The 11,825-nt window shown below is 49.8% G+C and overlaps 1 protein-coding gene across 1 annotated transcript in view; it reads right to left on the bottom strand.

Annotated features, from left to right (window-relative positions):
• The window catches only part of IL22RA1 (interleukin 22 receptor subunit alpha 1), a 25,768-nt gene that overhangs the window by 4,743 nt on the left and 9,200 nt on the right, over window positions 1-11,825 (bottom strand). Inside the window, exons 2-5 of the mRNA XM_015405577.1 lie at window positions 10,890-11,022; window positions 6,402-6,580; window positions 5,357-5,541; window positions 1,461-1,596 (exon numbers count right to left, since the gene is read on the bottom strand). Coding sequence (XP_015261063.1) covers window positions 1,461-1,596; window positions 5,357-5,541; window positions 6,402-6,580; window positions 10,890-11,022 — 633 coding nt within the window. The remainder of the gene's footprint in view (window positions 1-1,460; window positions 1,597-5,356; window positions 5,542-6,401; window positions 6,581-10,889; window positions 11,023-11,825) is intronic.

Below are 11,825 nucleotides of genomic sequence, written 5' to 3' on the forward strand. Positions count from 1 at the left end.
CATGAAGATGTTCCCCTTTAACTGGGGGATATCCTGTTTTTCCGGAAAGGGAACAATCCCTTTGTGGAAGCAGCCCCTGACAAAAGCCTTTTTATATCTTCTGAAATAAAATTTAAGGGAAGTGAAATGGAAAGGTAAACAATTCAAAAAGGGGGAGAGAATGTGCCTCTGCTCTGCGCATTATAAAATTGTTGCAGGTTTTCTTACTAACAGACAGAAAAACCACATCTTACATTTTTTTTAACAAGTCAGGTTCCCCAGACCCAAATCACTTTCCCTGTAGCTTCACAGCAGATGCAAGGGCTGCAGGGGCCTGATTTGACTCAGCACTGCATAGTGCTGCCAACTCTAATTTAGGAAATTCCTGGAGATTTGGTGGTGGAGCCTGGAGAGGGAAGGGGAGGGACCTCAGCAGTGTATAGTTCCCTAAAATCTGCTCATCAAAGCAACCATTTTTCTAGGGGAAATCTATATACTAATAGCCAAGACACCCCTCTGTGCGGATATCTAAATCCATACATCGGGGGCACTTGAGGGGCAAAGAGATTTTTCTGCACACTTGGGACAATCTGCAAGTGTGCAGAAAAATCTGAAAAGTAAAACCCCCGCCTATATTGGGAATATTAAGGACAGGGACTTAAGTGGGATATAATACCATAGAATCCACATTCCAAAGTGGCCATTTTCTTCAGGTGAACTGATCTCTGCTGCCTGGAGAACAGTTATAACCCCAGGAGATCTCGGCTACCCTATTTACCGAAGTAGGGTTTTGCAAGTGAGGCCAAGCCTAGGAACACTGCATTATTTAGTAAGCAGTTGGCCCCTGGCAACCGTCTTGGAAATTAATGTGGCCCAGGGCTGCCAAGTCCCCCTGGGGGGCGGGAAAACCCCTGCCCCAGAGGCCCGTTCCCTGACGCCGAGAAATCGGGCCCTGGGGGCAACCCTGCCCCGGCGTGCGCGTCACAGGGAAGTGACGTTATGACGCCAGGCACGCTGGGGGTGGGGCCACGGCCATACAAGGGAAAACTATGGTTTTCCCTTGTATGGCCGTGGCCCCGCCCCCAGCGTGTTCGGCGTCATAATGTCACTTCCCTGTGACGTGCATGCGGTGCGCGTGCACACACACCAGGATCCACCTGGGAGTCCCCCACCGGCAAGGTAAGTCCCACTTGGCAACCCTAACGTGGCCAGAGGTATAGAGAGTTTGCATTTTTAGCTCTGACTCCAAATGCCATGTCTGATGTGGGTTGTTTAGCATAAATTTGAAAAATTGACAGCCTTGCTGATTTCATGAGGCATCCCAGTGTTTCATCTCCTGCTAGAACTGCACTTCTAACACTTAGCTGACACTTTGGGTGAAGACCAAGTCAGTCTTCATTTTGTTAACTTTATATAAACTGTTCCTAATATAGTGATAGAGGCAGGAAAGAGGAGATAAAGTTCCATAAGCAGAGCCTCACCTGGTAAAGTTCTCACCCGAAACAAATGGGGCTTGCTGATTTTTTCTAAATATTTTATGTGTATTGTGCCATTGTATTCAGTGTCAGGGTCCAACTCAGAGATTTCAAATTCTTTGTTTTTCTCGGTCTTCTTCCACTGTATGTAAAAAAGACAGGGAGGAAAAGGTTTTGTATTTCTCCAGCACAAAAGCTGCTTTCAGATGGACGGTTTTCAAGTGACAGAAATGGCTGATTCACTGATGGTTATCAGGTTGGGCCCATTCACACGTTATGAAGTCCTTGTTGCTGTCCCAGGTGCCTTCAAGTGTGACCTGTGCCCAGAGTTCTGTGCCGGGAACTCAATTCCCAGACGTCAGGTCTTGATTCAGATCAGGACCGGGGCTTGTAGGGAAGGGAAAAGGGACAAGGATAAAAATGCACCAAATAAAACAAAGAAATAACATTGCCTAAGATTAGTGAACAAGCTTGGTTGCACCCATGTGACCTTTCACATTCAGGGCAGCAGCTGTTTGCTTACCTGGGCTGCAATCACACACACACGAAATAATCCACTTTCAAACTGAATTTCTGCCAGTTCACACAGTAAAATTGGAAAGTGCATTGAAAGTACATTGAAAGTGGATTATGTAGTGTGTGTGATCACAGCCTTGGTGAATCAGCATTCATGGCTATTAATGAATTCATCACCATTGGCTACTACATAAGATAATACAGGATACATTTGTTTTGTTTCTTTTTCATGTACTTCACATTTCATGTACTATTTTGTGTACTTTATATTGGAGTAACTCTGCATAGAATTACACTTGCTAACAGGGCATGGGTTGGTGCAAGAGAAGGGCTCAAACTCTGTGTCTTGCTCTGGTTTACTTCTCTGCAGCCCTGTCCCCCCTCCAGCCCCGTAGCTAAGGAGTTTTTTGGGAGGGGGTCTGGGGGGGGGGGTCACCAGCCAATTAAATCAAAGTTAATTAAATTAACTTTGATTTAGTTGGTGGAACTCCTAAGGTAGCCCTGCACACACACCCAGGCTCCAGGGTAATGCCCAGTGAAGAAGAAGAGATTGGATTTATACCCCGCCCTTCACTTGGAGTCTCAGAGCGGCTTACAGACTCCTTTCCCTTCCCCTCCCCACAACAGACACCCTGCGAGGTGGGGTGGGGCTGAGAGAACTCTGACACAAACTGCTCTTTTTCAAGGACAGCTGTGCCAGAGCTTGTGACTGACCCAAGGTCACATCAGCAGGTACAAGTGGAGGATTGTGGAATCAAACCCGGTTCTCCCGGATTAGAGTCCGCACACTTAACCACTACACCAAACTGGTGTAGTGGCTGCAGCTTCCCTCCCCACCCCCCTGCAAGGGCAGATCAGTCCCCTGTAACTCATAGCCCAACTAACAAGAGAACTGGCGCTGAAATGGGTGGCCCGTTATGTAGCTCATGGTGCTGCAGAGAAATCCAGGGGGTGAGGATTCCACTCCCTCGCCTCCCTGCTCGGCTCCTCAGCACCAGCCGTCAGCCTCGTCCTCCCGCAGTTCCTCCCAGAGCCTTCCCGACAGTCGCACCCACTTCTAGGCACTCTTCCCCTGGGGCGGGCAGCCTCGCGGGCTGGCTGGCTGGCTCTCCATCCTTCCTTCCCTTGCTCGGTGGGTCATTGCCTCCTCAGACCGGCTGCGGGGCTCTCCAGGGCACGGGTGGGCTGGCAAGCAGCGGAGTGCCCTTAAACTGAGGAGCCACTTTGGGGGGCTGCAAGACGAGCCCCACTCTGGGGAGCAGTGAAGACGCGCCAGAGAAAGTGGGCACCAGCACCAGGAATGAGGGAGGCAAGCACCCAGGAGCAGCAGCAGGCGGCGCGGAGTCACCCGCTACTGGGCTGAGGGCAGAAACAGGGGGTAGAGCCGAGGATTGGGGAGGGGGCCATAAAACCCGTGGAAGGGTGGGCCCCACGGGCCCCACAGTAGCTACGGGCCTGCCCCCCTCTAATTGGTCAAAGGACTACATAATCCCAAGGCCAAATTACATGCCCGACATGTACCGGCTCGCAGGTGAGCTACTCACCTTGCAATCAGATGCAAATAGAGGGGACCCACATTAAACAGTGGTTGTTCACTCAGCACTGTAAGGGGGAGTGGGGAGGGGGGAGAAGGAGCTTCCAGTTTCTCTCCCACCCTGCATTTGCCAGCAGAAGCAGTAGAGGGGGGCACTTTTCTCCCCTTTCCTCTCATTCCAGGTGCCCTAGGATGGATATATAGAGCTAGAGAAAAGGTGCAACCCCCCCCCACCAGGGTTCCCTCTAAGCTGAGTTCGTGTGAACTAGCTCACAATTTTTTAGCCTCCAGCTCACACATTTTTGTCTTAGCTCAGGAAGGATGGCTCCAAAACAAACTGATTTAATACAGTAGCCAAATCACTTGCTCACAACTTTAAAGCCAGTAGTAGCTCACAAAGTTGAATTTTTGCCCACAAGACTCCACAGCTTAGAGGGAGCCTTGCTCCCCACCCCTGCAATTTCTCCTGGCAAAAATGGGGTGGGAGGGAAACTAGATGTTCTTTCTCTCCTGGCAAGTTTTCAGGTACGTTCCCCTGATGTACCTCTGACGGCAAGTTTGGTTGTGTACCTGTGACCCGGCACATGTTGAGTATATTGTGTATTTTGGCCCTTAAACTTCTTTGAGATCAGATGACTAGTAACAGATATATTCCAAACGAATTCTGGGAACTACAGTTTTATTAGTATACTAGGAAGAAAGCCCATTGTGGAACTGAAGACAACGGGGCGCTAGCCTGGCCACGGGTGCGGGTCGCCATCTCCATCTGGCCCCCCCAGGGCGAAGCTGGCCATCCTGCCCCGCATGGTCGAGGCTCCGGCAGGCCGAGGTGCCTGGTCTCGCCCCTCCCCCCGGCACTCCCGCCCACTCAAGGCGCTGGCGGGGGAAGCTGGCCAGGCTCACCCCTCTCCCCGCAATGGGCGCGAGCCTGGCCAGGCACAGGGCACTGCCCACTTCCCGCCCCCCCAACTTGGGGAAGCAGCCCGCATTCCCCCTCGCAGGGTCGAGGCCCCGGCAGGTCAAGGCGCCTGGGTTGGCTGCTCCCGCCGCCACCCCCAGCTGAGCGAGGCCCCAGTGGGGCAAGCAGACCGGGCTCGTCTGTCTCCCTGCAATGGGCGGCAGCTCGGGCAAGAGGCTGCGGGCCAGCGTCTCCTTCCCCAGCCCCCTGCCCTCCTGCCATGCAGTTGAGGCTCCGGCAGGCCAAGCCGCCTGGCCTCGTCTGTCCCCCCGGCATCCCCGCCTGATCGAGGTGCCAGCGGGGGAAACCAGCCAGGCTCACCCCTCTCCCCGCAATGGGGGAAGCCATCCACTTCCCGCCCCCCTCCCCCTCTTGGGGAAGCAGCCCTCACTCTTCCCCAGACCCCTCTCCTCGGCCCTCCCTCCATGTGCTTGAGGCCCCGGCCGGCCTCAGGCGTGGTGGCATGGCGCCATCTCCCCTCATCCGCAGACCGCACGGGGGAGGCTCAAGGGAACGGGCCACCCCTGGTGCATGTCGGCCTGGGCCTCCTCTTGGCTGGTGGCGGCTCCTGGCTGCCGCGGCTCAGCAGCGTTGGCATGGCCCCGTCTGGAGCCTGCAGGCCGAGTGAGGGTGTCTGGCCAGTGGAGCACCCGGCCCAGGCCGCGGCTCGAAGTAAACTGAGGGCAAAAGGGTGGCTGCTGCCTCCGTGGGCGGGAGGACACCCACACAGGCAGCAGCACAGCGAATGGAGAGAGACGCCCTGTGAGTGACACACCAGGGCGCCAACCAATTCCGGACCGTGTGGAATGTTCTAGAGAAGTGCCACCACCATTCGGCTTTTATTTTTAAGGGAGATTCTCTCCTCCCTGATTTGGTGACACCCCCACTCTTTACCTTTTGTAGTGTCTTTTGGCAAAATATTATTATCTGATATCGGATGACATCATGTCCACGGAAAATGTCTTCCACAGTCAAGGTCCGATTAGCCTCACCTCTCAGAGGAGTGTAGGGAGGCTGTATAATAAACTTTATCGATCGAATACTGGGGATGTATTTCACTTCAGGATCCCCAACAACAGCTGCAGGGGAGAAAAAACAACAAAGCCACTGTGAAGAGTGGAGTTTGGAGGCTAAGAGTTAGGAAATCAGTGTGGTGTTTTCCCTGGGTAGGGTTTTATACTGGAATGGCTCCACACTGGGGGGTGGCGGGGGGTGGGGGAAAGGTTTGCAAGCCACAGGGGAGGACTCCAAGAGCCACATGTGGCTTACGAGTTGCAGTTTGGCCACCCCTGCTGTTATCTCTGTTGGTGGGCAGCTGTGAGACACATAACAGGAGTGAATGCTCCTTGCAATCATTCCAATACATGCAGCCATCATTTTGTGTGAACTGGGAAACACCCATATTTTGCCCTGAGTGTAGAGCTTCAGTACATACAAACACCTACCTTCAAAGATCCAGCGTTCAGTTTGCATGTTCTGAAGCTGGAAAATATACGCATTGCCCTATTCATGCAAAATGGTGACCCTGCATATCAGGAGATTCACAGGTAGCACAGGATCACTATGCAGGCCTGGGACACCAAAATCAAATGTTTGAAAAGGGCGAACAAGCAAGTAATCGAACAAGCAAGCAGGAGATCTACAATTCCTCCACACACACACCCATGTCATCAGCATTATTTTCATCAGGACAGCACCCCTCACATGGGAACAACATATTTGAAGACATTTTTAAAGAATGATTACAAATTGAATTATCCACCAAATGGGATAATTGTATATTCCTTCTCAGAGATGTTAACATGTTTTTATACTAATATTTAATGTGCCAGTGGTTAAAAGCATGGGTATTGTGCCAGAAAAAAATATGTCATCCTTAGAAGGCAGTGCTTCCCGATCAGGCAGCAATGCTTCCGGGTAGCCAAGCCCAAGCACTTACTGTCTTCCTTGGGATAGAACCTCGGAGTTACGATCCAATTTGAGACACAGCAGTTAGGGACAATGGCTCTCACTCTGGCATAGTAGCGTTCAGTGTAGTTTTCAGTCTCTCGTGTGAGATTGCAGAAAAGCTGTGTGATGTTCTGGCACTCACTTTTGTTTTGCCATGTGGCCCCATACCTAAGAGAAAATATCATGCATTATTTACAGAGACAGGAAATCTCACTCAACTTAGAATCAGGCTTCCTAAACTGAACTGCTTCCCTGAACATTTTCGGAATGCTGTTCTTGATCAATTTGTCATGTTGCACTTGGCGATGAAGACATTTAGCTTGTACAGACCTCTTGAGATATTTTGTAAAGTCCTAGAGGGGAGGTCTGAGGTATGCGTTGGGGCCTGGGGGGGGGATGTAAATTTCCATTTTTTTTTCTCTCCTTCCTGCCCACAGTTTCTAGTGGCCCCTAGATGGTGTACTTCCCTCCCTAAACCCCACCCTCCCCCGGCTCCCCCCTCCCCCCAAACCTCCAGAATTTCCTAACCTGGAGCTGGCAACCATAATCTCTGGACACCCTCTCTCTCGGGTTGCTAACTTGGAGGAGTATCCAGGAAGTGTAGCCAGTGGGGATGATGCTCCACTGAAGGTTGCTTGCAGAATGCCTTGCCTCCACTTGTCCTGCTAGGAAAGCTCTGAGAATTTGATCTTAGCACCAGTCTGATGGATTCTATCACTCCATCTATAGTGCACATGCATAACAACTCACTCTCTCTCACCCCCCACCCCACAATATGGGGATCATTGCCTACCTTGCAGAGTGGTTGTAAAGATTTGAACAATGTATGCAAAATAGTATTAAATGGACGGATGGCACACACACAATCTACTGCAGACTAAATAAATACAATGAAGAAGAATTCTCAGCAAAGTGCAGCGGTGGAAGGTTAGGGACCCCTTGGGAAGTGATCCTTAGTATGAGAAGAATTATAAGCATCCTCCCAATTTGCAACTGGGAAATGCTGAAAGGTGGGTAAGTCTCCTTTTCTGGTATTAATTATTGTCATTAATACCTTAATATCCGATCCCATCCAAAATGTATCTAACCATTCTTTCTTATCAGGTATGGTTGTAGTGGTTAGAGTGTCAGACTAGGATCTGGGAGATCCAGGTTCAAATCCCCACTCTGCCATGGAAGCTGGCTGGGTGGCCTTGGGCCAGTCACTCTCTCAGCTTAACCCACCTCACAGTCGTGCTGTGAGGATCAAAATGGAGAAGAAGAGAATGATGTTGGGGAGAAAGGCTGGGTATATAGGAAGTAAAAAAAATACATGTCCAGAGCCTAGCAAGCATCTTTGCTTATTTTCAAACTGTAGCTCTTCCAAATAACCTGACATACATCTTTACGACACAGGCTGAGATCCACCTTCTGCTATGACTATCCCTTTTCTTGAGAGGCAAACCTATACGCAGTCTTCAGTGGCATGTAGTTTCCCCCCAACTTTTATTCTCACAAAATGCACTTATTTATTTATTAATTTATTTACTTGTTTGCTTTATACACCACCCTCCCCGCTGGAGCAGGCTCAGGGTGGCTTACATAAAAATTTTAAAACAGATAAAACAGAACAAATATGAATATGAATATAAAACCCATCATAAAGTAAGCAGTTTGTATAACAGTGGCGAGGCACTAGTAGCAGTCAATTACAATAAGAAGTATAGTCAGCATTTGATGTTCCTGTTGGCTACGCACAGGCTGTCAGTGGTGGTATTAGGGCGCAGGGTCTTAAGTTTATTAGATGCGGCTCCTTAATCGAATGCCTGGTGGAAGAGCTCTGTCTTGCAGGTTCTAGTGTCTTCCGGGAGTTCATTCCACCAGTGTGGAGCCGCCACTGAGAAGGCCCTGGCCCTGGTCAAAGCCAGCCTGGCATCTTTGGGACCCAGAAGGGGCAGACAGTTGAGACCAGTGTTCCCTCTAAGCTGAGTTACTGTTAGTTAGCTCACAGTTTTTTCGCCTCCGGCTCACAGATTTTTGTCTCAGCTCAGGGAGGATGGCTCCAGAGCAAACTGATTTATGCAGTAGCCAAATCGCTTGCTCACAGCTTTTATGCCAGTAGCTCACAAAGTAGAATTTTTGTTCACAAGACTCCACAGCTTAGAGGGAACATTGGTTGAGACCCTGAATGCAGTGCTCTCTGGGGAACATGTGGGGAAAGGGACCCTCAGGTATGTAGGCCCCTGACCACAAAGGGTTTTAAAGGTAAGAACCAGCACCTTGAAGCAAATTCGGTATGCTATAGGCAGCCAACGCAGTGCTTTTAGCACAAGCTGGATGTGCTCCCACACGGGAAGCCCCAACAACAGCCTGGCTGCAGCATTCTGCACCAGCTGAAGCTTCTGGATTTGGGACAAGGGCAGCCCCATGTAGAGAGCTTTACAGTAGTCTAATCTCCAGGTGACCATTGCGTGTATCACTGTTGCCAGGTCGTTGCATGTGAGGAAGGGAACCAACTGCTTGATCAGCCGAAGATGATAAAAGGCTGACTTAGCACTGGCTGCTACCTGGGTCTCCAGGTAGCAGCCAATGCTAAGTCAGCCTGGCATCCAAGAGTACTCCCAGGCACCTAACCTCCAGCGCTGGCACCAGTGGTGCCCCATCGAAGGTCGGGAGTGGGATCCCTAACCCCGGAACTCAGACACAGGACCTCCATTTTTGTCGGATTCAATTTCAGTCGGCTCAGTCTAAGCCAATCAGCCACGGTTTGCAACACCAGGTCAAGATCTCCCGGTCTAGAGTCAGACTGGCCACCCAACAGCAGATAGAGTTGGGTGTCATCTGCATACTGGTGACATCCCAGCCCATGCCTCTGGGCAATCTGGGTAAGGGGGCCCATATAGATGTTAAACAACATTGGGGAAAGTACCACCCCTTGGGGCACTCCGCAAACAAACGGGTGCCTTCAGGACAGCTGTTCCCCTAATGCCACCCTTTGTCCCCGACCCTGGAGGAATGAGGAAAGCCATTGCAAGGCAGACCCATGGATCCCATAGTCGGCGAGGCAGTGGATCAGTAGCTGATGGTCGACTGTGTCGAACGCTGCCGACAGGTCTAATAACAGCAGCACTGCTGAACTGCCCCGATCCAAATGCCTCTGAAGGTCAGGAAAAAGACACAGCAGGGAAGGCTCTGTCCCATGGCCTGGGCGGAAGCTGGACTGGAAGGGATCTAGTGTGGAAGCGTCATCCATAAAACCCTGCAACTGAGTTGCCACCGCCTACAACAGAAGATTTCCTGAGCCAGGAGCTCACTCAGTCCATTCCTCCCTCAGCAGTTTTTCCATTCAAAATCCCACCCCCACCCCCATTTTTCCACCCATGGGGAGGGGGCCTGACTGCAGACTCTGTGGCTGCAGGGTTTTTTTTGGCATGGGGGAGGGGAGTCCTTGGGAAAACTGCATGTGTGACTGCCTCTGATAGAAGCCAAACCTACATCATTCTCCCTTCCTTGCATCATCCAGGCAGGCAGCTTTGTTCTAACATTAATTACTACGATAAACATACCAGCTGGGAAGCTGATTATTAATTAACATCTTTATTTTGCACACCTCTTGATGCTAAAAGCTGGTCCACAAGTTACAAGAAAACAAAAAGTCCTGTTTACTGGAAAGATCAGAGGGAAAACTGTCAGAATGCCAAGTTCTTCACCTGCTATACTGTCTGCTACTGAGGACAGATCTATGGTGCCAGCGCTCCTGGGAAAGGAGACGACTGTTTCGAGAAGGAGTCACTACAGGCTGGCCCAGTAAGACGAAAGATTCAAGCTGAGTGAATGCGCTCCTTTAAAGCAGAGTAAGGTGCTGTAGTTGACTAATTCCCACACTGAGCAAGGGGGTTAGAGTAGGTGACCTCTAGGATCCCTTCAAACTCTGTGTCAAGAAACTGTTCTCCTCTAAGAGAGTTTTTCTGCCTAAGTGTTAGCTCTCTTGACTATAGAAGTAATCAGCGCCCACCTGACAGATTGTTATCAGAATTGTTGCTTAGGCTGGCAGAAGTGATTAACTTGCAGCAGCTGAGAACTGTCATCTAAAGTGGTTGACAGCTGGCTAGCCTGGTAACAGCCTATTGGCTAAATGGCTTTTCTTTCTGCACTGAGACCTTCAGCCCCACCAGAACAAAACTTTTCCCACAAGCCACAAAATCCTGGCTACGGGCCTGCCCTCCCCCACAAACTGTTTGCCTGTCCTGAAATCATCTAGTGGGGGCACTATGTGGCCCACTGGCAACTGCATAGGTAGGTCAGGAAAAAGATGCAGCAGGGAAGGCAGGAACCTCTTCTCCCCACACATCAGACCTGATCCTATTGGGGTGGGAGGCATGCACTTGAGAACTGAGTTTCTCTCAGGAATACATCATTGTGGTGTTTCTGTGAAAGGAAATCAGTGGATTTAAACAGTTCCAAACCATGTGTTAAAGAAAAGGCTGTGCTTCCTTACGTTTTGTACTGCACATCATAGATGGTGCTGGGGGATGTCTCTTTCCCATGCTCCCACGTGAGAATGTTTTCAAAGTTTATGGACTGAAAAGTGACTTGTTGAATGAGTGGAGATCTCTCTGCCAGCAAATCCCCTAGGAGGGGGAAAAAAGGAACAATTATCTTATTTTAGACCTCTTATCAGAAGGGAAGTACAGGGGAACTGTCAACAGCTGTTCCTCATTTGCAGTAAACATCATTTATGGGAACGCAGCACAGTGGATTTCAAAGACTGCAATGGGAAACAGAGAAAGGGGTAGGTGGGGCTGAGATTGTTTAGAGAAATTCTTTCAGAACTATTCTTTGAACAGGTGCAAATGGTTTTATTTCAAGTCAAGGCTGCAGAAGTTGAAGACTTCAGTGTCAGGGGAAAGAACTTCCTTCTTTCAGATTTTCAAAAGCAGCCTTTGTGAACCTGTGTGGTAACTTCTAGATCCCCACAGAATTCTCTAGGTGTTCATTCTTGGCTATAACACTGATCTTACAGTACGGCCTCCCTGAAGGTGAGGAGGTATTGTGCAGAGGAGCAGCAACAAACACCCAGTTTCTTTCAACTTGTTGGTTTATTACTGAACACTGAACTGTTGGTTTATTACTGAACACTGAACTTCAGGGTAGATAATTTGGTTTGAAAAGAAAGAAATACAACAATACTTAGCTAAAGCTGTTTCTTGTCCTATGAGGAAAGGTTGAAGGAGCTGGGTATGTTTAGCCTGGAGAGGAGATGACTGAGAGGTGATATGATAACCATCTTCAAGTACTTGAATGGCTATCATATAGAGGATGGTACGGAGTTGTTTTCTGTTGCCTCAGAAAGTCGTACCAGAACCAATAGGTTGAAATTAAATCAGAAGAGTTTTTGGCTAAGTATTAGGAAGAAACTTCCTGACAGTTAGAG

The sequence above is a fragment of the Gekko japonicus genome, unplaced genomic scaffold (genome assembly GCF_001447785.1).
Source record: "Gekko japonicus isolate JY-2015 unplaced genomic scaffold, Gekko_japonicus_V1.1 scaffold2863, whole genome shotgun sequence".
Lineage (NCBI taxonomy): Eukaryota > Metazoa > Chordata > Lepidosauria > Squamata > Gekkonidae > Gekko > Gekko japonicus.